The 26,752-nt window shown below is 34.0% G+C and overlaps 1 protein-coding gene and 1 long non-coding RNA gene across 7 annotated transcripts in view; one reads left to right on the forward strand and one right to left on the reverse strand.

Moving 5' to 3' along the window:
* The window catches only part of LOC309657223, a 116,739-nt gene extending 106,615 nt beyond the window's left edge, over positions 1–10,124 (forward strand). The window contains exon 2 of the long non-coding RNA XR_014261720.1: positions 9,494–10,124. This is a non-coding gene — a long non-coding RNA (uncharacterized lncRNA). The remainder of the gene's footprint in view (positions 1–9,493) is intronic.
* The window catches only part of ANKHD1 (ankyrin repeat and KH domain containing 1), a gene marked incomplete at its 3' end in the record, with an annotated part of 115,029 nt that overhangs the window by 59,622 nt on the left and 28,655 nt on the right, over positions 1–26,752 (reverse strand). For 5 of the 6 annotated variants that reach the window (XM_082454027.1, XM_082454031.1, XM_082454029.1 and 2 more), the window contains exons 5-10: positions 26,157–26,304; positions 24,542–24,775; positions 21,931–22,025; positions 10,626–10,863; positions 10,208–10,399; positions 5,531–5,640 (exon numbers count right to left, since the gene is read on the reverse strand). In XM_082454027.1, the coding sequence (XP_082310153.1) occupies positions 5,531–5,640; positions 10,208–10,399; positions 10,626–10,863; positions 21,931–22,025; positions 24,542–24,775; positions 26,157–26,304 (1,017 nt within the window). The remainder of the gene's footprint in view (positions 1–5,530; positions 5,641–10,207; positions 10,400–10,625; positions 10,864–21,930; positions 22,026–24,541; positions 24,776–26,156; positions 26,305–26,752) is intronic. The other variant, XM_082454032.1, reaches the window with a different exon arrangement.

Below are 26,752 nucleotides of genomic sequence, written 5' to 3' on the forward strand. Positions count from 1 at the left end.
TACTCATCTAGTCCATCTGATACCTCCAAACAGGTAGCTAGTTAACCTGTTCTTTAAAAATCACAAAATTAGATTTCTTAAGCCACGTCATTAAAGATCTGGTCCAAACCCCTCATAAAATAAAGGAAAGGGGGGAGATGAGAAAGAAAAACAAAAGAAGGCTAGGGAATCTAAGTGATTTGCCCTAGGACACCCAGCATAGCCAAAGAAAGAATATTTACAGGACTTGGGTAAAATAGTCCAGAAAATAACACTAGATTTCATTTTACAGATGAGAATATTGAGGCAACTATTTACTTATACATCAGTGATCTGATGGCTATGATGAAAATTCCGGTGTCTAATGTTCAGTAGCATCTCTAATGTTGAGTTCTTTCTAAATAACTAAGTGTAGCCTTTGTCACTCATTAGCCCTCCATTCAGATACAGGATCACAGGATGCCTTCCACAGGTATTTCTTCCTTTTAGTAGATTTACTTTCAAATAGCAATGAAGGCCTGTAACATGCTAAAGTGGGTCATAAAAAATCTTTATGTGAATACAACTAGAATGTATTTACCTTCTCTAATATCTATGTCAGTTGTTTATTATGGAAAATACTACTTGAGTTCCTCTTCTAGAAATGAAAGGCCAAGGAGCTGTAGACAAGGAAGGAATACTAATTTACGGGATTTATATATCACTCTCCCTTTCCAACCTTAGCTTTGTTGGCAAATACATGTGAAGGAAATTCCACAGATGACAAATATTTCTTTTATCTCAACAAATGCATCAAATTTTAGTGCTGAAATTAACATGTCATGATGAAAAGAGAAAGATTCCATCATCTTTACAAATGGTTTGAAAACCAGAAACACCACCAAATCAAAGCAACTCTGTACAAACTTCAAGTTATAAGTAAGTACTAGGGATGTATTATACAACATGATAAATATAATTAATACTGCTGTATGTTAAATACGAAAGTTGTTAAGAGAGCAAATCCTAAGAGATCCCATGACAAGGAATAAATTTTTTTTCTATTTCTTTAATTTTGTATCTATATGAGATGATAGAGGTTCTTAAATTTATTGTGATAATCACAAGTTAAACTTACACAGTACTGTATGTCAATTATATCTTAATAAACCTGGAAGAAAAAAATAAAATAAAATAAAAATAAAACACAACAAAAACTCCTACTATATATATATATATATATATATATATATATATATATATATTTTTTTTTTTTTTTTTAAACAGAAAAACAAAACAACACTGACATGTTAACCAACACTGTTGCCACCTAAACATCCTATCATTAGGGCCTTTGGATACTCTGACCTGATGCAGTCATCTTTCATAGAGATGGATCATCTCTATAACAATAACATGGTTGGGCATGGAAGCCAGGAAAACATAGACAACAAAGTAAGTCAAAATTAAAAGCAAGCAAGAGAAAAAAAGAAAGAAGCAGAGTAGGGTTTTACAATCCAAGTTATACTGTTGAATAGTTAACTATGCAAATTCTCCACCTTGAACATAAAAGTAATAGTAAAGAGGGGGCTAGGGGACTGTGGTAAAAGAAATCAAGCCATATAAATGCTTTAGCTGAAGTAAGCTATCAAGATACAAATAAGAATGAAATATTAAAACTCTGCCTTTTGGTCTAAAGACCAGTAACTGGGGAGAATGGCCTAAAGGAATAATTATACAGGACACCAGGACAGTGACTCAAAGACAATGGAACTGAATCAACTTCAGTTTTCGTTTTTTTTAATATTGCAGATGTCAATTTTATTTTTATTTATTATTTTTTTTGGCCGCGCCTCACGGCATATGGGATCTTAGTTCCCGGACCAGGGACTGAACCCATGCCCCCTGCAGTGGAAGCATGGAGTTTTAACCATTGGACCGTCAGGGGAGTCACTCAACTTCGATTTTTAAATGGTGTTTATTGGTTATTTCTGGTCAAGCAGTTCAATAACAAATTTGTAAGGACACATAGTATATTCCTTTTCAGAGAAATAAGATTAGTTTCCAAAGGCTGGTTTATTTTTTTCTTTTTTCTTTTTTTTAAAATTTCTTTTAGATTTTAAGTATACTACAGAATGCTAATGTGTTTTAATACAAACTTTCTTATGATGGGTTTACATCATATTATACCTGTAATCACACCAAATACTAAAAACTAATTTGGGCCCAATAAACAAAAGATGCTATGCAGAGAAAAAAGTACATAAAGGAATAATCTTTATTTCAATATATAATGATTCCCATTACAGTGGTAACAAGAGGTGCAACTATATGGAAGATATGGATTAGGTGATTTGTTCAAGGCTCTCTGCTTATTGAGTAGTTAAAATGATTTTGCATGTTAAATAGGAAGAATTTTCAAAAAAAACCTCTGGAATTAATGGACAATTTTTTATTTCATTTAATTTTTGATTTCCAAAAGGAACATTTTAAGTGGCTTATTTAAGAATACTAATCTAGTCCAAAGGTTTTTAATAATGGATTATTCAAATTTATGCAATTATTACAAAGGTAGACAAGTTACATATCAATCCATAACCTTCTAAATATGATGGATATTCAGGGTTTTTTTTACTGGAAATATCAAATATTTTTTCATTTTAAATATTTTTAAAACAAGAAAAAATAAAATTTCAAATAACTAAGTTTCAAATGAGAACATGTACATATTTTGAGGATCTACCTGAAAATGCTCAAGTATACTAACAGTTCTGGTTGTGGATTTTTAAAAAAGCATTAAATAAGAAACTGTCTAGATTTCCTTTAAAACTAAGTTCTAAACTATACCTACTACACATGTAGAATGAAAAGCCTTAAAACCTCTCAGTTTCATCTCAGGAAACAATATAAGAAATCCAAATTGTTGTATTACATTTTTATAAAATTGTAATTAATATCCTAACTGATTCTACAGAATATTTTTAAAAATGAGAGACAAAAACTTTTAAGCTCTTTAAAAAATATATAATAACAAAGCCTTAAATTGTGGCAAAAGTTAAGCTCTAAAAATCTAACAAAGCATGGCCCAGATTGTGTTTCAAAGGTTGACTTGTGCGTTCTTATTTAAAACCGAAGGTAAAAATAGTTCCCCCCAAAATGAAGGTTCTCAGCTAGCCCACGAAAACAAACAAACAAACAATTTAACTTAAAGAACTACCAAACCTAGACATCAAGAATACATCTACGGGATGCCAGAAATGGAATACATCTCCACTCCATGCAATGGGAGTGTAGTCTTCCAATTCCAAACCACTGGAGGAAATTACTACAGTCCTAAACAGATACTAGGAGGTGACAGAAAACAATGAAGGACAAGAAAGGTGCTACTGTCCTTTTAGGTCCAGCTAGCAAGAATTATCAGTCATTTTCTTCCTCAGGACTCAGGGACTGATCTGCCTGCTTTACTCACTTCTTGTTTTTGACTAGGTCTTTTGTTTCCCGCCTATGGCTTATAGTAAAGCCTGAAATTATTTATAGGTTTTAAATATCAAACTTACTATGCTTTTCTATACTTTCCACATTTTCTATAAAGAACAAGAATTGCTTTTACAATCAGGAAAATAACTAATATTAAAATTGAAATATCTCTCCACAGATAGCAAAAGCATAAAATAGGAATATATTTTTTAAAGTGAAAAATTAATATATGAAATAATCCAAAAGGAGAAAAAAAGAAAAAGTTATGCACATGAAATTATTAAATCTAGCAGTATTTACAACAGTGAAAAATAAAAAGCAAGTCAAAAGTTCAATAATAAGTGAATGATTATGGCTCATCAACTTGATGGAATATTATGCACAAGTTATAAATATAGAGAATATGTAGCAATATGGAAAAGATTATGACAGAATACACATTCTGGAAAATAGAAAACAACTGTACTATACTATGATTATAATTACATGTATATATGAATGCAAAGATGGTTTGCAAAAGAGAAAAACAGTTACGTCAGAATAACAGTATTACCTTTGTACTTAAGATAAATATTTATCTGAGCCATTTTTTAATCTTATATTTTGAATGTAAAACAGTATGGTAAATTCAAATCTTTCAATCTGTTTATTTAATGAAATTCTTCTAAGGAATTTTAATCACAATTTACCTAATTCCAGAAGACTATAAAAATAAAAAACAACTATTTTGTTTTCTATTTTTAAATGCCCTTTGTTTTAAAGGGCATTTAAAAATATTTCATAACCAATTTTTAACTCTGTCAAAAATCACTAAGGTTTTGCTATACTTTAAAGTGCATTTAACAGATAATTCCTCTTTTCCTATTTAATATTTTTAGAAGAACTAGCAAATTAGTCAAGAAAGTGACTTAGCTATGGAAAAATGGAAGAAGGAAGACTTTTGATAAGAATTCAGAGGATAAGAGTATTAAACTTTGCTTATATTATCTAAGCTTTTATGCTCTACCCTGTTTATTCCAAGTGATGAAATGCTTCAATTCTTAATTTTTAGATGACCCAAAGCAACTTTAAAAAAAGGAATGAGATAAAGAAAGAAGGCAGAAGATTAAGATCTACTTAACATATCCGTCATAATTTTCAAACGAAAAAAGTACACCTCTTAGAAATTCTAACTGGCAGATCCTAATTAATAAGAATGAATGCTAGTCTTATCACTACAATATTTATTAGTAGTAGAAATGATGATAAATAAATAGCATAATTATACTATACACTTATTATAGTCTAATTATTTTCCAACAATGTTCTCAGGTATTTTGGGGGGAATGTCTGTTATTGGAAATGGTTTAAAAGACAATACTTGCACAGTTTTTTCTAAATAACTGAAATTAATAAAGTTGATTCTCTACAGCATTTATAACTATGCGTGTCTCACATAGATTTTTAATACATAAGGGAATTCTGGAAGAAACTCTAGAAAGCAGTTCAAAATACTCTCACAAAATAAAAATTAGTCAAAGCAAACATTTCAGCAAGAAGCATAAACCTTTAAGTGGGATATTATTTATAATTTCCCATAGTTGTAAGGATTATTACACATATGAACCTGCCATCTAATTTGAAACTTTGAAAAGCCAAAATAGAAGATATTAAAAGAACAGAAAAAGAATGAAATGCTGTAATAATGTTGTTAGGAAGATGACAGTAGCTTTATTTTAAATGTCTAACTAATTAGAAAAACAAAAGAAATCACTCAAAGTGATTTAACAGGTTATCCTATGCTACAAACGTATCGTTGAATTTATATGTCTAATAAAGGAGAGTTAAAAAGGTTCAGGAATGTCAAATGGGACTGGGGTGAGAGGAAGAAAGAAACAAATGTTTTTACCTAGGAAAAGAAACAGTATGCCCTTTTAAAAACTATTTTCAAATACATTTAATAAATGCAACAACTAGAACAAGTAGCTAAACTTTTAAAAGTTATTTTATACAAAGCATGCAAACTATTGATCTTCTTTACTAGTGTTTTCTAAATGTTAAAAATAAAGGAGTATTAACATTCACACAAAAATATTTGAAATTAAAAATATCTTACTAAATCAGCCCCTGCTTGAAGTAAAACATCTGCAACATCCGTATGTCCATTTTCACAAGCGTAGGTTAAGGCTGTGTCTCCTGTTGCTGTTGTAGCATGAACGTTAGCACCTGACAAACAAAAAAATTACACATTTACTTTGTGAATTTTATAATTTGGTGAAACTCATAAACTCTAAATATGAAAATATCAGATTTTAAGAATCCTAATTTTCCTTTAAATGTTTTGGAAAAATGCTTTTAGCCACACAGAAAGGAACTATACCAAACGATTAAAAAATACAATAATCTGGACTTCCCTGGTGGCACAGTGGTTAAGAATCCGCCTGCCAATGCAGGGGACAGGGGTTTGAGCCCTGGTCCGGGAAGATCCCACATGCCACAGAGCAACTAAGCCCATGAGCCACAAGGACTGAGCCTGTGCTCCAGAGCCCGCGACCCACAACTACTGAGCCGCGTGCTGCAACTACTGAAGTCCGCGTGCCTAGAGCCTGTGCTCTGCAACGAGAGAAGCTACCGCAATGGGAAGCCCGCGCACAACAACAAAGAGTAGCCCCTGCTCTACGCGACCAGAGAAAAACCCACAGGAACGAAGACCCAACACAGCCAAAATAAATAAATAAATAAATTTATTTTAAAAATAATAATAATAATCTGCCTATACATCCCCAGTAAGATATACCCTAAGAAATAAAAGGGCTGCTAAAGCAAAAAATATCAGTTTTCAGAAATCATATTGTTGGTAGTTTTGGTTTCTATTCTATGGATATTGAGGTAAAAATCAAATGAGTAATCCTTTGGTGAGTGAAATTCGGGGCATGGTTGAGAGAAAACACAGATAAAAGATTGCTGAAGTGAAGTAAAACCGTATGGTTCTGAATTGGAAGTACTGACATGAATTCATGTTGTATTACTATCTGTAAGAAAAATATTTCCTCACTCTGACCAACTAAAAAGGCCTAGAGACAATGAAAGACCAAGCTGAAATAGCATCTCTAGCTAAGAAGTACCATATCCTACTAAATGAAATTAGGGCTTCTTAAAGAAATAATTGGTTCCAAGACTGGGGGAGAATCTGTATAAGATGGGCCTGAAACACCTAGCAATATCAAAAAGCAAGGAAACAGAGACTATAATGAGGTCACACCAAAAGGATTTAGGAGCTAAACTTATTGACCAAAGATAGTGAAATTGTCCCATCTTTCAGCAATTTTTACATAAAAAAGAATGAGGACTATGATAGAGTAAAAGCCATCATGTATGTTTAAATCTAGAAGTTCAAAATGATGTTCAAATCAAAAACAAAAAAACCACTTCGGGCTTCCCTGGTGGCGCAGTGGTTGAGAATCCGCCTGCCAATGCAGGGGACACGGGTTCGAGCCCTGGTCTGGGAAGATCCCACATGCCACGGAGCAACTGGGCCCGTGAGCCACAACTACTGAGCCTGCGCGTCTGGAGCCTGTGCTCCGCAACAAGAGAGGCCGTGACAGTGAGAGGCCCGCGCACCGCGATGAAGAGTGGCCCCCGCTCGCCGCAGCTGGAGAGGGCCCTCGCACAGAAATGAAGACCCAACACACCCAAAAATAAAAAAAAATTTAAAAAATAAAAACAAAATAAAACAAAAACCACTTCATTGGTCACCAGTGAAGGATACTAGGGGTCCACCTCATTATTTGGGGTGATGGGGGGAGAGGAAAGGGGGAGAAAAATCAAACATTTATACTACTGGTCCTATGATTTATACCTAAGAGTAACCAAATAGTTGATGAAGGGAAGTTTCTCTTTATAGACATATTCCCGCTAATAAACAAGGAAGGAATAATAGAATTTAGAATATTACCACTTTGTAACCCCTAACAAATTAATGGATCTAAGCAATGATCATCAATATCTAATAATCAAAAAGAGAGACAATCAGACATTTACTACCTCCTGAAGAAAGTACACAAATACTACCTATGAAGTAGTCTTAAAAACAAAACAGAACAAAACAAACATACATCATACCTGAATTCAATCAAGTCTCTAGATCTAAGTACTACTTATAGGAAATCCAAGGGACAGAAAAACAAGTTAACTGAAATCGTGGAGGTGCAATTAGCAAAATCCATACTCTGGGAAGCCTAAAGGATAAACATTTCATGTCTTCAACCAAAACTTGCAAGGGAAAAAAGAAAAGAAAGATGATGAAGGGCCCATAAATTAAAGAGACTTAAGAGATGTATTGATCAAGAGTTACTGTATAAATCTTCCTTTATGTATTCCTTTATGTATTCTTCCTTTATGTATTCCTTTCCTTTATGTATTTTCTTTCTTTTGAATCCTAATTCAAAAAAGTCATTAAACGCACACATACACATTTATAAGACTATCAGGAAAATATGAAAACTGCTTGGATATTTAATGACACCAAGGAATTATTATTTTAAAAATTTAGGTAAGAAAATGGTACTGTGGTTACTTTTTTAAAAGACTGTCTTTTAGAGATACATACTGAAATATTTATTGATAATTTATAAAAACAAATTTATTTTCAAATTTAAAAAATTTAAATGTTAATTTTAAAATGTTTTTATAACTGTGTGGAGACGGATATTAACTAGACTTATTCTGGTTGTGATTTCACAATATACACAAATATCAAATCATTATCTTGTACACCTGAAACTAATATAATGTTGTATGTCAATTATCTCTCAATAAAAAAAATTTAATGTTTAATTATTTTTAATAAATATTATATAAAAATAAGTGGGGGATATAGAGGGAGTATAGATGAAATGAGATTCTTAAAGCTGGGTGATGGGTTCTTAGGATTCATCATATTTTCTAAATGTTTGAAAAAAATGCCGTAACAAAAGGTTTTTGAATTTTTTAAAAAAATTGTATAGGCAATGTATTAAAAGACCTGTTGGATTCTTCTTTAGCACTACACTATAAGAAGAAATGCGTGTAAATAAATCACACTCTAATCTGGAAAAAAATTGTTTTAGGTAGTGATCACATAAAAAGTGATTCTCAGGCCCCCGAGACAGTTCCAGAAACTACCTACTTCAAATTAGCAAAAGTAGCTAAATATGAGAATCAGTGGTGACGCAATAGAAAAAACAATGTCAGCAGTTCTAAGTTTGAATATTGGCCCTGTCACTTATTAGCTTGATTTGCTTATGTAACATGACTGTACATCAGTTTCTATAAGATGTGTGTAATATTTACTATACCAGTGGCCAGTGGTAATTAATAGAGTTAACACATGAGTTGAGCAGAATGTCTGGTGATTTCTTAGTTAACGTTATTTATTCCTTCTTTTAAAAGCCCCTTAACAATATCTTGACACTTAGAGGGATGTGGGGAGAATGAAGACTGATAAGCACCGGTAAAGAAAGACTCCTGAATGGGACACAGACAGTTACAGAAAATAATGAGGGAAAAATGACTGAATAATGCACATACATTTACTAACTACAGCAAATAAATAGTATTTGAGTCAAGGAAGAGGTCAGCCTGTATGGCTGGTTTGTGCATTGGTTCAAAATCTAAATAATCAGCCAAACCATTAATGATCTGGATTAAGAAATTATTGCAATAATAATTCAAAGGAATAATTGATGCTGGGCTATAATCAAATTAATATTAACAGTAAAGGATAAATAAAGTTTTGCTAAATATTTTATTTTCCTTTATGTATTAATTTCTTTATATGTCAAGTTTTAAACAACTTATTAGATATGGATAAAAAATTTTATACTATTTCTAAGGGATATATAAAGGTTTACATCTGGATCAATTTTTTCTGATATATCCTTAACTTGCTCTATATAAAACTACAAATATTCTATGTAAAAAAACTTACTTCTTACCACTGGTTAACAATATATAAAGCACAAATTATTTTAAAACTAAATACTTCTGGGACTTCCCTGGTGGTCCAGTGGTTAAGAATCCACCTTCCGCGGGGACGCAGGTTCAATCCCTGGTCGGGGAACTAAGATGCCACATGCCACGGGGCAACTAAGCCCACGTGCTCTAGAGCCCGTGTGCCACAATGGAGAGCCCATGTGCCGCAACTACTGGGCCCGCACGCTCTGGAGCCCACGCGCCACAACTAGAGAGAAGCCTGCATGCCGCAACGAAGAGCCCTCACCACAACAAAGATCCCTCACGCTGCAATGAAGATCCCGCATGCCACAACTAAGACCCAATGCAGCCAAATAAATAAATATTTAAAAACAAATAAACAAAAAAACCCAAAAAACTAAATACTTCTGCCAAAAAAAAGATTCCCACTTGTTCGTTCATTCTTTCTTATTTTTTTTGAGAAGTCAGAAATGTCAAGAAATGAACAGGCTTAAGGGTATCAAATTATAACCTCTATGTCATCCCCACCTCCTCTTATTAACAGACACTAGGAGGAACTAACTTCTCCCCTCAAAAGCCACAAACATTCAATGGAAAGAGGTCAACAGAAAGCCTTATAGTCACCAAGCAAACATTAATAACTCTAAGAAACCTTTTAAAAAAAATGACATTTTTGGAGATTTAAAAGCCTAAGAAGAGAGTTAAATTATGGAGCTGTCTTTCAACTTTTGTAGAAAGCTGAAAAAGTTATGGTTAATTGTTAAAGTTATGAAAGCAATATAAAAGTCTTTTTCTAAAAGGTGTTTTTAAAGCCACATACCGGCAGCCAGTAAATATTTAACCAACTCCAGGTGTCCCTCCTGAGAAGCCTCCATCAGAGGTGTGGAGCAGCCAAGTTCTATGTCAGCCCCTGCCTTAATCAGGAAGTCTGCAACTTCAGAAAATCCTCCACAGCAAGCCAATGTCAGAGCAGTTTCTTGGGTTTCTTCTGTCTGAGCATTTATATTTGCTCCTGAGGAAAGCATGAAAATAGATAAAACTAGTTACAAAAGACTTACAATAAAGTGTTCTGATGTGTGATAATTATCTTTTCTCTGCTTCTGGGGTTCTTTCCAGGGTGTTGATAATTTATTTTATCATCAATGCAAAAAATATCTTAGTTGTAGTAAACTTCAGGGATACTGACACAAAAAACCAAAGGAAATGGATTTTTTAATTAAGAAGTAAAACTATTTTACCTTGTGCTAAGAGTAGTGCCACCATCTCTTCATGTCCTTCCCGAGCAGCTTCCATCAAGGGAGTGTATCCTTCATCATTAACTTCCTCAAGATTTGCGCCCCTTTCAATAAGTAGAGCTGCCAGTTCAACGTGTCCTCCACAGGCAGCTAGCGTTAATGGAGACTCAAATGAATCTGCAGGCATATTCACTTGAGCACCACTATCCAAAAGCAAACGTGCCACCTCTACATGTCCATCCTGCAGATTTTCAGAAGTAAAACAAGAAGGAATTTTTGTTTTGTTTTGATATTTTTTAAGTGGGAGAAGAAAAGCAAGAGATTGAGGAAAGACAAGAGGAAAAAAAAGGAGAGGCAGCTTAGAGGCATGTATATTACCATGACCATCTGAACAATTTTTGAAATCTGTCTTACCAAAAGTCCATTAAAATTATTTTACCTTACTTTTGAGCAAGCCCAAAATTTTCCACAAGAATCAGACTTGTGAGATACGGTTACAACTCCAAATAATTTTGAATTTCCACATTCTTTGAAGTTCAAAAAATTGTTAAATCCAAAGTCAACAGTAACTCAAAATAAAATAATTACTGTTTATACTACAGCCAAGGTCAAATATAGCTATAGCCTCAAATTTAGGTGTCATGTTTAAGTGTAGAAACTGTGTTAGATCTATTTAAGAAAAAAAGATTTGGCAAAAAATAACAACAAATTCTGTGAAGTCATTACCACTTGGGATTATGTCACCAAGGTAAATCCCTGTGGACTGATACTACCCTATATTTTTTCTCATCACTAACTTGTTGTAATGAGGCAAAGAATTTTACAAAGATGTAAAAATAAGTCGTATTCACTTGTAAATAATTTTACCATGAGCCCATGTGCATAGACAGTAAAGCAATTAACAATAAAATATTCTCATAGAGCGTATCCATTCTATCCCTCTATCATCATACATTTCTTTAGTTTCAAATTCTCTGCTTCAAAATTTTATGTAACTCCTTAACTCCTGTTGTGCATATAAAGACAAATGGTATTGTTCTTTATTTCAAAAATGACCCAAATATTGCTAATGAAAAGTAAAGACTGAGTACAAAAATAAGGTTCTATATGGTTGGGCAATTCTTTTACTACAGAATTAATTAAAGAAACCTTAATTAAATATTAGGTTTCAGTATCCATCTAGAGTTTCATTATACTTAACTAAATGACTAACTTAGCTGTAACCACTTCTGACATGATGTCAAAAACAAATGACTTTACATTAAAATTTTAGTTTTACTAATACTTCAAATATATGTAAGATAAAATATATTTTAACCAAATTCCTGTATTGAGTTACTTGGTGTTTGATATACAAATCTAATTGAAAAGAAAATAAGGGTTTATGAATGCCCACAGATCAGGGAACTATTATTGCGCCCAGCTTCTCTAGGCTCCCAAGAAACTGTTTTGCTTGAATTTACTTTAATTTTTGAAGAGTCTTTATATATACTCTGCTAACATATCTTGAGTACAGACCTTAGAGAGGAATTGTACTAAGCACTTTTTTTATGTTAATGAACAATATTATTTCTAAAAAAGGAAAAAAGAATAACAAAATAAGAAATTAAAAAAAGAATAATCTACTCTTAAAGGCCTAATATCATTATTAGAATTTTTTTTTAACTCTAAGACTTTAGTCTTAGCCTTTGAGCAGTAGCTGGGATTGGACTTACTCTCTATCATAAACAACTATAAAAACTGAGGAAAAAAGAAAACAACTGGAGGCACTGGACAGCAACCAAGCTAGGGCTAGGGTTATGATAACTTAAAGAAGGGAGCATTTGAGATGTTCCCTTTTTTTTTTTTTATAAAATATATTTTTATTTTTTTAACATCTTTATTGGAGTATAATTGCTTTACAATGGTGCACCAGTTTCTGCTTTATAACAAAGTGAATCAGCTATACTTATACATATATCCCCATATCTCCTCCCTCTTGCATCTCCCTCCCACCCTCCCTATCCCACCCCTCTATGTGGTCACAAAGCACTGAGCTGATCTCCCTGTACTATGCGGCTGCTTCCCACTAGCTATCTATTTTACATTTGGTAGTATATAAAAGTCCATGACACTCTCTCACTTCGTCCCAGCTTACCCTTCCCCCTCCCCGTGTCCTCAAGTCCATTCTCTACGTCTGCATCTTTATTCCTGTCCTGCCCTTAGGTTCTTCAGAACAATTTTTTTTTTTTAAGATTCCATATATATGTGTTAGCATATGGTATTTGTTTTTCTCTTTCTGACTTACTTCACTCTGTATGACAGACTCTAGGTCCATCTACCTCACTACAAATAACTCAATTTTGTTTCTTTTTATGGCTGAGTAATATTCCATTGTATATATGTGCCACATCTTCTTTATCCGTTCATCTGTCAATGGACACTTAGGTTGCTTCCATGTCCTAGCTATTGTAAATAGAGCTGCAATGAACACTGTGGTACATGACTCTTTCTGAATTATGGTTTTCTCGGGGTATATGCCCAGTAGTAGGATTGCTGGGTCATACGGTAGTTCTATTTTTAGTTTTTTAAGGAACCTCCATACTGTTCTCCATAGTGGCTGTATCAATTTACATTCCCACCAACAGTGCAAGAGGGTTCCCTTTTCTCCACACCCTCTCCACCATTTATTGTTTGTAGATTTTTTGATGATGGCCATTCTGACTGGTGTGAGGTGATACCTCATTGTAGTTTTGATTTGCATTTCTCTAATGATTAGTGATGTTGAGCATCCTTTCATGTGTTTGTTGGCAATCTGTATATCTTCTTTGGAGAAATGTTTATTTAGGCCTTCTGCCCATTTTTGGATTGGGTTGTTTGTTTTTTTGATATTGAGCTGCATGAGCTGCTTGTAAATTTTGGAGATTAATCCTTTGTCAGTTGCTTCATTTGCAAATATTTTCTCCCATTCTGAGGGTTGTCTTTTTGTCTTGTTTATGGTTTCCTTTGCTGTGCAAAAGCTTTTAAGTTTCATTAGGTCCCATTTGTTTATTTTTATTTCCATTTCTCTAGGAGGTGGGTCAAAAAGGATCTTGCTGTGATTTATGTCATAGAATGTTCTGCCTATGTTTTCCTCTAAGAGTTTGATAGTGTCTGGCCTTACACTTAGGTCTTTAATCCATTTTGAGTTTATTTTTGTGTATTGTGTTAGGAAGTGTTCTAATTTCATTCTTTTACATGTAGCTGTCCAGTTTTCCCAGCAACACTTATTGAAGAGGCTGTCTTTTCTCCATTGTATATTCTTGCTTCCTTTATCAAAGATAAGGTGACAATATGTGTGTGGGTTTACCTCTGGGCTTTCTATCCTGGTCCATTGATCTATATTTCTGTTTTTGTGCCAGTACCATACTGTCTTGATTACTGTAGCTTTGTAGTATAGTCTGAAGTCAGGGAGTCTGATTCCTCCATCCATTTTTCTTTCTCAGGATTGCTTTGGCTATTCGGGGTCTTTTGTGTTTCCATACAAATTGTGCAATTTTTTGTTCTAGTTCTGTGAAAGATGCCATTGGTAGTTTGATAGGGATTGCATTGAATCTGTAGATTGCTTTGGGTAGTATAGTCATTTTCACAATGTTGATTCTTCCAATCCAAGAACATGGTATATCTCTCCATCTGTTTGTATCATCTTTAATTTCTTTCATCAGTGTCTTATAGTTTTCTGCATACAGGTCTTTTGTCTCCTTAGGTAGGTTTATTCCTAGGTATTTTATTCTTTTTGTTGCAATGGCAAATGGGAGTGTTTCCTTAAATTCTCTTTCAGATTTTTCATCATTAGTGTATAGGAATGCAAGAGAGATTTTTGTGCATTAATTTTGTATCCTGCTACTTTACCAAATTCATTCATTAGCTCTAGTAGTTTTCTGGTAGAGTCTTTAGGATTCTCTATGTATAGTATCATGTCATCTGCAAACAGTGATAGCTTTACTTCTTTTCCGATTTGGATTCATTTCTTTTTCTTCTCTGATTGCTGTGGCTGAAACTTCCAAAACTATGTTGACTAATAGTGGTGAGAGTGGGCAACCTTGTCTTGTTCCTGATCTTAGTGAAAATGGTTTCAGTTTTTCACCATTGAGAACGATGTTGGCTGTGGGTTTGTCATATATGGCCTTTATTATGTTGAGGTAAGTTCCCTCTATGCCTACTTTCTGGAGGGTTTTTATCATAAGTGGGTGTTGAATTTTGTCAAAAGCTTTTTCTGCATCTATTGAGATGATCATATGGTTTTTATCCTTCAATTTGTTAATATGGTGTATCACATTGATTGATTTGCATACGTTGAAGAATCCTTGCATCCCTGGGATAAACCCCACTTGATCATGGTGTAGGATCCTTTTAATGTGCTGTTGGATTCTGTTTGCTAGTATTTTGTTGAGGATTTTTGCATCTATGTTCATCAGCGATATTGGCGTATAGTTTTCTTTCTTTGTGACATCTTTGTCTGGTTTTGGTATCAGGGTGATGGTGGTCTTGTAGAATGAGTTTGGGAGTATTCCTCCCTCTGCTATATTTTGGAAGAGTTTGAGAAAGATAGGTATTAGCTCTTCTCAAAATGTTTGATAGAATTCACCTGTGAAGCCATCTGGTCCTGGGCTTTTGTTTGTTGGAAGATTTTTAATCACAGTCTCAATTTCAGTGCTTGTGATTGGTCTGTTTATATTTTCTATTTCTTCCTGGTTCAGTCTCAGTAGGTTGTACTTTTCTAAGAATGTGTCCATTTCTTCCAGGTTGTCCATTTTATTGGCATATAGTTGCTTGTAGTAATCTCTCATGATCCTTTGTATTTCTGCAGTGTCAGTTGTTACTTCTCCTTTTTCATTTCTAATTCTGTTGATTTGAGTCTTCTCCCTTTTTTTCTTGATGAGTTTGGCTAATGGTTTATCAATTCTGTTTATCTTCTCAAAGAACCAGCTTTTAGTTTTATTGATCTTTGCTATTGTTTCCTTCATTTCTGATCTGATTTTTATGATTTCTTTCCTTCTGCTAACTTTGGGGTTTTTTTGTTCTTCTTTCTCTAACTGCTTTAGGTGTAAGTTTAGGTTGTTTATTTGAGATGTTTCTTGTTTCTTGAGGTAGGATTGTATTGCTATAAACTTCCCTCTTAGAACTGCTTTTGCTGCATCCCATAGGTTTTGGGTCGTCATGTTTTCATTGTCATTTGTTTCTAGGTAGTTTTTTGATTTCCTCTTTGATTTCTTCAGTGATCTCTTGGTTATTAAGAAGTGTATTGTTTAGCCTCCATTCACTCTAACTTTTTCTCTTTGGGCATCTTCCAAACCATGGCCCAAGGAAATATATCCTAAACGAAGAGTGAACATCTTTAAGACCAAAGAGTAAGGACCTAGGAGTAAAAGTGATGCTGAATTAAGCCTCAATAAGATCAGGGTGATTCACTGGTAATTTAACTGCCTGCTAGAACAGAATTTAACAGTCTTAAAAGGAATACAGGATAATCCAGGGCCTTGAAAAGGTATCATCCACCATATGGATTACAAAAAAAAATTACTAGGCATATTAAGAGGCAAGAAAAAGTAACTGATCATCAAGATATAAAATAATAAAAGCTGACCCATAAGTGAATCAAATATAGTAGTTAGAAGAAAAGAACTTCAAAATAACTACTAGATATATCCAAAAAAATAGAGGGAAAAAATTGAGAAAATGGATGAGAAAAAAAAAAAAAAGGGCATGTACCAAAACAACAGAGCTCCAAAATGTGGGGGAAAAGTGAAGCAACTAGAAGAAGAAATAGACAAATCCACAAGCATAGCTGGAGATTTCAACACCCCCTCTCAACAACTGTTAGAACAACTGGACAGAAATTCAGAAAAGATGTAGAAGAACTCCACCATCTGTCAACAGGTCTTAATAAAACACTCCACTGACCAAAAGCAGAATATTCATTCTTTTCAAATGCCCATGGAATATACATGCACATCCTGACTATAAAACAAACCTCAAGAATTTTTTTTATGGTGTTTACTTTCTTTTTTTATTGGAGTGTAACTGCTTTACAACATTGTGTTAGTTTCTGCTGTACAATGAAGTGAATCAGCTATATGTATACATATATCCCCACCCTCTTAGACCTCCCTACCACCCTACCCCCCATCCCACCCATCTAGGTCATCACAGAGCACCGAGCTGAGCTTCCTGTGCTCTATAGCACGTTCCCGCTAGCTATCTATTTTACTCATGGTAATCAAACCTCAAGAATTAAAGAACTCAAATCATACAGAGTGTGTTCTCTGATCAGAATGTAATCAAAGTAGAAATCATTAACAGACAACAGGAAAATTTTCAAACATTCAAACATTTAAAACTAAACAACACATTGAAAGAGAATAACATATACTCCAATAAAAATTAATTTTAAAAAAGCGGACACTTCCCTGGTGGCGTGGTGGTTGGGAATCCCCCTGCAGGGGACACGGGTTTGAGCCCTGGTCCGGGAGGATCCCACATGCCACAGAGCAACTAAGCCTATGCACCTCAACTACCTAGCCTGCGCTCTAAAGCCCGCGAGCCACGACTGCTGAGGCTGGCGTGCCTAGAGCTCTGCTCTGCAACAAGAGAAGCCACTGCAATGAGAAGCCCTAGCACCGCAACGAAGAGTAGCCCCGACTCACCCTGCAACTAGAGATAGCCCGTACGCAGCAACAAAGACCCAACATAGCCAAAAAGAAATAAATGAATAAATTTAAAAAAGAAAAAGAAAAGAAAGAGAATAAGAGAATAACCATCCAATCAACCCACAGAATCATAAAAAATAATGAATGGCCGTTGTATTAAGCCACTGTGTTTTCAGTGATTTGTTATGCAGTAATATACAATTGGAAGGAACACAGGCAAAAATGTGCTTTACTTAATCACATCTCAAAAAACATTTGTACTTCCAGGTAATTTTCTTGTCATTAAACCTGTCTTAAAAACTCAGATTGCTCTGATTTCTTTGAATTTGATGTATGCTTCGTAGATATACATATATCTATGATATCTAAGTGCTTACAGATGTAGAAGAAAAATGGTTCCTGAACTGATCTATGACCAAATATGTTGGATATGTTTTTGGAATCCAGCACTGTTTTATCAACAAAAGAATATATTTGCTAAGTAATATCCTTTGAAACATGTTTATTTTGAAAATTTGTGCTGTCAACAGAAAATTTACATTAAATAGATTTTGCAACTGTTAGTAAAAAATTATTGGCATATGTAAAATATTTCATGTTTAGTGTCAAATTTTTTTCTATTATTTTTCTAACGAATATTCTTATTTTTAAAATTTGGTTTAAATAAGAGTCAGGGTAATGTTAGTGGCAAAAACACTCAGCTGAGGAAAGAAGACCTAGACTTAGAAAGGGCTACCATGTACTGTTGCACAACCTACACAATTGATTGTGGTGTGCCCAGGACTCCAACATCTGCTATCTAACTATCTAACTGCATGATTTGGGACAAGATTACCCAATTTCTTTGTTTCTCAGTTCTTTCAGTTATGAAATAAAGAGACTGACTTAAGGTTCTAACCTAAAGATTTTATGTTAACAGCATTAAAGGTAATAAGTGCTTGCATGATAAATCTAATTCTAGGTTATCTTGGAAAGAAGCTAATAAATGCATTCTACGTTATCCATAGATTATATTAGTCAATTTGCTTTATAAGGTTTTAATATGAAGCTACAAAAACTTTAGAAAGATGTCTGTTATCTCCAAAACTAGAGTTTTATCAGTAATAACTCTAAAGCCAAATACACTACTTTAGGGTTACATGTTACTGTCCTTTTCCAAAAACATACCTAATCATAATTGTGTTAAATCTAGAATCAGGTTAAGAAATCATACAAACCAGAAACCAATTAAAGAAAGAAAAAAAAGAACAAACTAAACCAAAACTAGCAGAAGGAAGGAAATAATAAAGATTAGTGCAGAGATAAACAAAATAAAGAATAAGAAACAAGAGAGAAAAATCAATGAAACCAAAAACTCGTTCTTTAAAAAGATCAACAAAATCAACAAAGCTAGAATAACTAAGAAAAAGAGACTCAAATTACTAAAATCAGAAATGAAAGAGGGGATATTACTACCGATAGTATAGAACTAGAAAGGATTATAAAAGAGTACTATGAACAACTATATACTGACAAATTGAATAACCTTGAAGAAATGGACAAATTCCTAGAAACACAAAACCTACCAAGGCTACATCACAAACAAGTAAAAAATGTAAATAGACATATATCTAATAAGGAGAGTGAATCAATAATAAAAAGTCTCCCAACAAAGAAAACCCCTGGACCTGATAGCTTCACTGGTAAATTCTACTAAACACTTAAGGAAGAATTAGCACCAATCCTTCTCAAATTTTTCCCCCCAAAATTAAAGAGGAGGTAAGACTTAAACTCACGTTAAAAGGATTATACACCATGACCAAGTGGGATTTACTCCTGGCGTTCAAGGATGGATCAACATATGAAAACTGATTGATGTAATATACCACATTAACAGAATAAGGGAAAAAAACCACATGATCAGGACTTCCCTGGTGGTCCAGTGGTTAAGAATCCACCTTCCAATGCAGAGGATGCAGGTTTGATCCCTGGTCAGGGACCTAAGATCCCACATGCTGCAGGGCAACTAAGCCCATGCACCACGACTACTGAGCCCGCACAACTAGACAGAAGACCGCACACCACAGCAAAGAGCCCGCTTGCTGCAACTAAGACCCGACTCAGCCAAATAAATTAATTAATTAATTAATTTTTTAAAATTGTATAAGTTCCATTTAAAAAAAACTACTGAGCCCGTGTGCCACAGGTACTGAAGCCCGTGTGCCTAGAGCCCGTGCTCTGCAACAAGAGAAGCCACCGCAATGAGAAGCCCACGCACCACAATGAAGGGTAGCCCCCGCTCACCGCAACTAGAGAAAGCCTCTGCACAGCAACGAGACCCAACACAGCACCCCCTGCCAAAAAAAAACATGTCAGTACTACCCAAAGCAATCTACAGATTCAATGTAATCTCTATAAAAAGCCCAATGGAGTTTTTTGCTGAAATAGAAAGGACCATCTTAAAATTCATATGCAATTTAAAGGAACCCTGAATAGCCAAAACAATCTTGAAAAAGAAAAATAAAGCTGGAGGACTCACACTTCCTGATGTCAAAACTTATACAAAGCTACAATAATCACAACTTTGTCGTTCTGGCTTAAAGACAAACATACAGACCAATGGAACAGAATAGAGCCCAGAAATAAACCTGGGTCAAATGATTGGTGAGATGATTTTTGGCAAGTGTCAAGATGATTTAAATGGGAAAAGTCAGTCTTTCCAACACTGATGTTGGCAAAACTGGATATCCAAATGCAAAAGAATGAAATTTAACCCTTACCTAACATCATATACAAAAATTAACTCAAAATGGATCAAAGACCTAAATATAAGAGCTAAAACTATAAAACTCTTAGAAGAAACCACAGGACTAATGCTTCATGATATTGGATTTGGCAATGATTTCTTGGATATGACATCAAAGGCACAGGCAACAACAAAAATAGATAAATTGAACTTAAATTAAAAACTTTTGAATAAGAAAAACAAAAACAACAAACAACTTTGTGCATAAACGGGCACACTGTCAACAGAGTAAAAGGGCAACCCACAGAATGGGAGAAAATATTTATCATATATCTGATAAGGGATTAATATCCAGAATATATAAAGAACTCCTAAAACTCATCAACAAAAAACAGGCTAATTAAAAAATGGGTAAATGATTTGAATAGACATTTCTGCAGAAGATATACAAATGGCCAATAAGCACATGAAAAGATGCTCAATATCACTAATCATTAGGGAAATGCAAATCAAAACTACAGTGAGGAAAATGAAAATCAAAACTATAAACATCAGGATGATTACTATCAAAAAAAAAAAAAAAAGGAGACTTCCCTGGTGGCACAGTGGATAAGAATCCGCCTGCCAATGCAGGGGACACGGGTTTGAGCCCTGGTCCGGGAAGATCCCACATGCCGCAGAGCAACTAAGCCCATGCACCACAACTACAGAGCCTGCGCTCTAGAGCCCGCAAGCCACAACTACTGAGTCCGTGTGCCACAACTACTGAAGCCCATGTGCCTAGAGCCTGTGCTCTGCAACAAGAGAAGCCACCGCAATGAGAAGCCTGTGCACCACAATGAAGAGTAGCCCCCGCTCAGCTGAACTAGAGAAAGCCCGCACGCAGCAACAAAGACCCATCGCAGCCAAAAAAAGAAAAATTAAAAAAAAAAAAAAAAAGAAAAGAAAAAACACCCAGAAAATAACAAGTGTTGGTGAGGATGTGGAGAAAATAGAACCCTTGTACACTACTGGTGGGAACATAAAATGGTACAACTGCAGTGGAAAACAGTATGGTGGTGGTTCCTCAAAACATTAAAAATAGAATTACCATATGATCAAGCCACCTCGCTTCTGGGTATATATCCAAAAGAACTGAAAACAGGACTCAAACAGATATTTGTACACCCATGTTCACAGCAGCATTATTCACAATAGCTAAAGCATGGAGGTGATGCAAGTGTCCATCAGTGGATAAATGGATAAGCAAAATGTGGTACATACAATAAAATATTATGTAGCCTTAAAAAACAAAGGAAATTCTGACATGTGCTACAACACGGATGAACCTGAGGACATCATGCTAACTGAAATGAGTCAGTCACAAAAAGACAAATATTGTATGATTCCACTTATATGAGGCACTTAATGTAGTCAAAATGATAAAGATAGAAAGTGGAATGGTGATCATCAGGAATAGGAAGAAGTGGGGAATGGAAAGTTGCTGTTTAATGGATACAGAGTTTCAGTTTTATAAAGATGAAAAGAGTTCCGAAAATGGATGGTAGTGATGGTTGCACAACATTATGAATATAGTTAATATCTCTCAAAAATAGTTAACATGGTAAATTTTATGATATGTGTATTTTACCATAATGAAAAAACTGGGAAGAAAATAAAAGTACATCAGTGTGTTGAAAATGACATAGCCAAGCCTGCCTTTTGTATGATTTCCTACATTAACAGATTTACCATCAAAAGATAAACAAAACATCATACACTTCCCCTTCCCTCTCTGATAATGTACAAAATATTCAAGATCTTTACCATCTCATAATAATGATTTTTCCAAAAGAATAAAAATAATTTTCAAAGGCTGAAACACATATGACTCTTTTTTCCCATAAAATCTCATGTGAGTGCAACTTAAAATTACCATGCAAGCCTCCATTAAGGCAGTGTGCATCTCATCTGTTTTGTGCTCTTGATCTGCACCAGCATCAAGCAGAAAGCGAACCATATCCAAATGGCCTTTAAAAAAAAAGAACACAAATTTTAAAACTATATTTCTCAAGAACTATCGATTTAATATATAAGTATTAAAATAGGGAATCTTTTTCTTTCAGGTGTCTATACAAAAATTTACAAGAGAACTTATTTTGCGTTCAATAAAGAAATCAATGACAATTTTACAAAGCCAATCCAAAATAATAAGCAGGCTCTCGTCAAGGTCTTATCTAGGTTTTAAAGATTGAATTAGTCCAAAGCACGTTAATTCAAGTAAAGCAATAAAGTAATAATACGTATTCTTTGATTTACTCTGTATAAAATATAAATCAAAACACTGAAATCAAATAGAATGCCAGGTAAAGTATGTTTGGATCATATTTTTCAGAAAAAGAGCTTTAAAATAATAACCATAAACTCACTGTGGCAATGAGCAGACAGAGAAAACTCCATTCAAAATAATTTCAACCCTCTTGATACATTTAGTATATAAAAAGCCTTATAACAGTCAACAAGAAAAAGACAAACACTCCAGTAGAAAAATGGATGAAGGACATGAAATGTTAATTCAAAAAAAGAAGTGAAAATGAATATTAAACTGATGAAAAAATATTAAACCTTCCTACTAAAAAACTGCAAATTAAAATAAGACACCATTTTTTACTATCAAAATGGCAAATATTAAAAAGAATGATAATACCCAGTGTTGGTGAGGGTGTAGGGTGGGGTAAAGGGCACTCTCAAACACTGCTGGTGGGAGTGTAAATTGGTTCAACCTTTCTAGAAGGCAATTTGGCAATATGTATCAAAAGCCTTAAAAATGTCCATACCCTTTGACCCAGCAATTCCACTTCCAGGAATTTATCCTAAGGAAATAACCAGAGATTAGGCAAAGATGTCTGCACAAGGATGTTATCACAGTGTTTTTAATAATAGTGAAAAACTGGGAACAATTCGAGTGTCCAACAATAGGCAATTATGGTGCATCCATTTGATGTATTTGGCAGAGATTGCTAGTTTCCTACCCAATATACATTCTCTTATTTTTCCTTAATAACAGAACTCCCGATTTCATATCAGTGGCAACATTCCTGACTAAAAGACTACATTTTCCAGCCTCCCTTGCTGCTATGTGTAGCCAATGAGATGTAAAAGGGACTTATAAGGCAGAACTTCTAGGAAGAGTCCTTAAAGGTAGCTTACTAAGCTGGAAGGCATTCCTCATTCTGCCCTTACCCTCTTCATCCTTCCTAGAATATGGATTGCTGGAGCCCTAGCTACCATCTTTGATTATAGGTAGTAGGTAACCTTGAGAATAGAAACCACATACTAAGATGGTGGAGCAGAAAAACAGAATGCTGAGATCTTGATAACAATGGAACTGCCTTATTAGCTCTAGATAGCCTATGCTTGGAATTGTTTTATTTATTTTTTTAATCTTTTTTATTTTTTATTTTTTTAGACCACACCACACTGCTTGCAGGATCCTAGCTCCCCAACCAGGGATCGAACCCGGGCCCTCGGCAGTGAAAGCGCAGAGTCCTAACAACTGGATGACCAGGGAATTCCCAGAATTGTTTTCTATAAACAAGAATAAGCTTCTCTTTTGTTCAAATCATTATTAATTTAGGTTTTGTGACATATGCAGCCAAATCTACTCCTTTTGAAATAGTGAAATACCATGTGTCTATCAAAAGTTGTATTACAAAAATACTTATTGAGATGGGGATATGTTCATGATGTATTGCTAAGTAAAATAAGCAGACTATAAAATAGTGTTAGAGTATGATTGTTTAGTTTTAAAAATGTATATATACAGTTGACCCTTGAACAATGTGGGGGGTTAGGGTGCAGTCAAAAATCCATACATAACTTCACAGTTGGCCCTCCGTATCCACAGTTGCACATCCAAGGATTCAACCAACTTTGGATTGTTTAGTACTATAGTACACACTTACTGAAAAAAGTCTGTGTATAAGTGAATCTGTGCAGTTCAATACCATGTTGTAAGAGTCAAGTGTATATATATTTGTTTATAAATGTACTTAAAAAACAAACCAGAAGTAAATATACTAAAATATTGTTTACATGCTTTTTAAATCTTTAGATGGCAGCATTACATGTCATTGTAAAACTTCTTTACACTATTCTGTGTTTTTCAGGTTTTCTATATCAAGTGTGATTATTATTATTTGAATGTGTATTATTTTTAAAATAAAGGTAGGAAAAAATCATATAAAACAAAAGTTATTAAAGAATGGAAACCCTCTAAGTCTGTGCTAAGAGTTTTGGTTGACCTTATAGCTAGTTGAATAAATTTGAATTAAAATAATAAAAAAACATATACTATGAAACTATACTTTAGGAAATACACGCTAAAATGGACTTTCTGTATAATCTCTTAGAAGCTAGATAATTTTATAGCACAGGAAAAGTATAAGAAATATAAAATTAACTCAAATACTCAATATTCAAATATTTAAATATTCAAAGTTGCTATGAAAAAAAACCCTATAAACATATATGTATTTATAGAGTACCTTTGTAGCATGCAAGTGTAAGAGCACTTTCTTTGAATTCGTTAGAATGAGTGTTGATGCCTGCTCCATGATCTAGAAGAACTCTTGCAACTTCCACATGACCTGCACTGGCTGCTTCCATTAAGGGGGTATGTCCATTTTCATTATGATCTTCTATATTTGCACCTTCATTAAGTAGCACTTTCACAATGTCAACAAATCCTCCAGCACAGGCATAAGTTAGTGCAGTGTTTCCTAAAAAAGAACAAAAAGAAATTAAAAATTATGATAAAACTGATATAATTACGATTATACTACTGCTCTAGTTCTATCTGTTCAATTACCTTACATAAACCACTAGAACTATTATCTCATTTTTTTGTTGTATTGGTTAGAAGCATCATCTTAATTTTTTCACTAATTAAAAGGCTTATTATAAACAAACCAATTCATCTCTCTCCATATTTCCTTAGCTTGTACAATAAGATTAAGTGCCATCTTGAAAAATCACTTTCAACATATTTTAATATAAAATATTTTAATGTACCACTCAAAGTTACTGCTTTTTCTTTCAACACCATACAACTTAGAAACACTTAACATTTTCTATGTATATTCATTTCTTAATTTTCTTTTACCTCTCCTTTATCTTTACACATTTATTCGTTTAGTCTACATTTATGAGACCCAGGGAGACAGATATAAATCCCCCTCAGCATAATTCCTTCAAAAGAAAAATTTATTTAAAAGGTCATTATTCCCTGACTTGCCACTTATTCCTTTCCTGATTTTGTTTTGAGGACTTTTATTTATTAAAGGGAGTAGGGAGATGGTTTAACCATCCCAACAGTATGAGATTGAAGAAGACTGTTTTAAAGGTTCAGCAAGAAAACTATCATTTCAAACCCAATTTGTTCAGAATTCAACTGTTTAACAGTCTCAGACATGGAGGATATTAATATTACTATGACTAAGACAAAGTGGTCAGCAAAGTAACCTACAATCCTTTCTAAGAAGTCATGGTCATTTAAAAAATAAATTAGGCTACATTTAATATATACTTAATGGTATGGAAGACTGATATGCTTTCATTATTGAAACTGTATTTTAAACCATGTGCCTGCCTCCCTAAATCCAAGGAATCTCATTACTAAATGTACACCTATAACTCAAGACAAATGACCGAGGCTTATAAAGAGCCTTACTAGAGTAGCTTTCACGCTGCCACAGAATATCTCATTAGTAAATGCATTCTGTACACTTGACAGAAAAACTCTATAGGGTTTTGACTCTCAGGTTAATCTATATAAGGGAGTTGTATTTAAATGAGATAAAAAATTGTGAAAGATACAGTTCATAAATTTGCCTCTTTGTACATTATATATCATTGTGGCAAAAAAGAAATTGTCCCCAGCAAAAAAACTGTCAATCTTGACCAAATAGAATGTAAGAGTGTTTCAAAGACTTTTAAAGATATCAAATTAATCTATATTTTACTCAGAGATTCTAAACAAGGGCTATGATTTTTCTGTATGTTTACAACCAGTTTTCCCTAGGAATCAAATTTTTATCTCTCAGGTTATAGTTATTTATATCAATTTGTTTTCCTCAAATTAACACATCATTTTCCACATACCTGTTGCAGACTGGGAGTTGACATCTGCATCATGAAGAAGTAATAATTTCACAATATCTAAATAACCTCCACTGGATGCTGCCATTAGGGGGGTTATATCTCCTTTATTCCCTCTGTCTTCAACATTAGCATGCATAGCAAGCAATACCTTTAAAACACATATGCACACAGAGAGAAACTGTCAATTCTTACTATTAATATTACTTCTAGAGAATATACTGAATCTGGGAAGATATTTAGAGTGGAGGCAAGGAAAAATAAAAAATAATCACCTTTTGGGAAAATATGCCAATGTTCACTGCTCAAAACACCCGATTAGATGTTATATTTTACAATACCATTACCTAGTAATCTTAAAGTAGGTAATCACATTAACCATCCAATTATACAATTTAACTGCTCCTGTCAAAGAATTAGTGTTATGCTCAGGATTATCTAGCAAGAGAACAGCAAAACTATACTCACAAGACAGAAACTAACTGGTAAACACATGGTTATTTCCCAAAATTGCTCTAACAGGAAAAAAAAAAACAAACTAAAAGAGTTGGGATAATCTAGATGAAATGAAAATAAATCAATATCTTTCATTATACTTG

The sequence above is a fragment of the Balaenoptera physalus genome (genome assembly GCF_965194825.1).
Source record: "Balaenoptera physalus genome assembly, chromosome: 3".
NCBI lineage: Eukaryota > Metazoa > Chordata > Mammalia > Artiodactyla > Balaenopteridae > Balaenoptera > Balaenoptera physalus.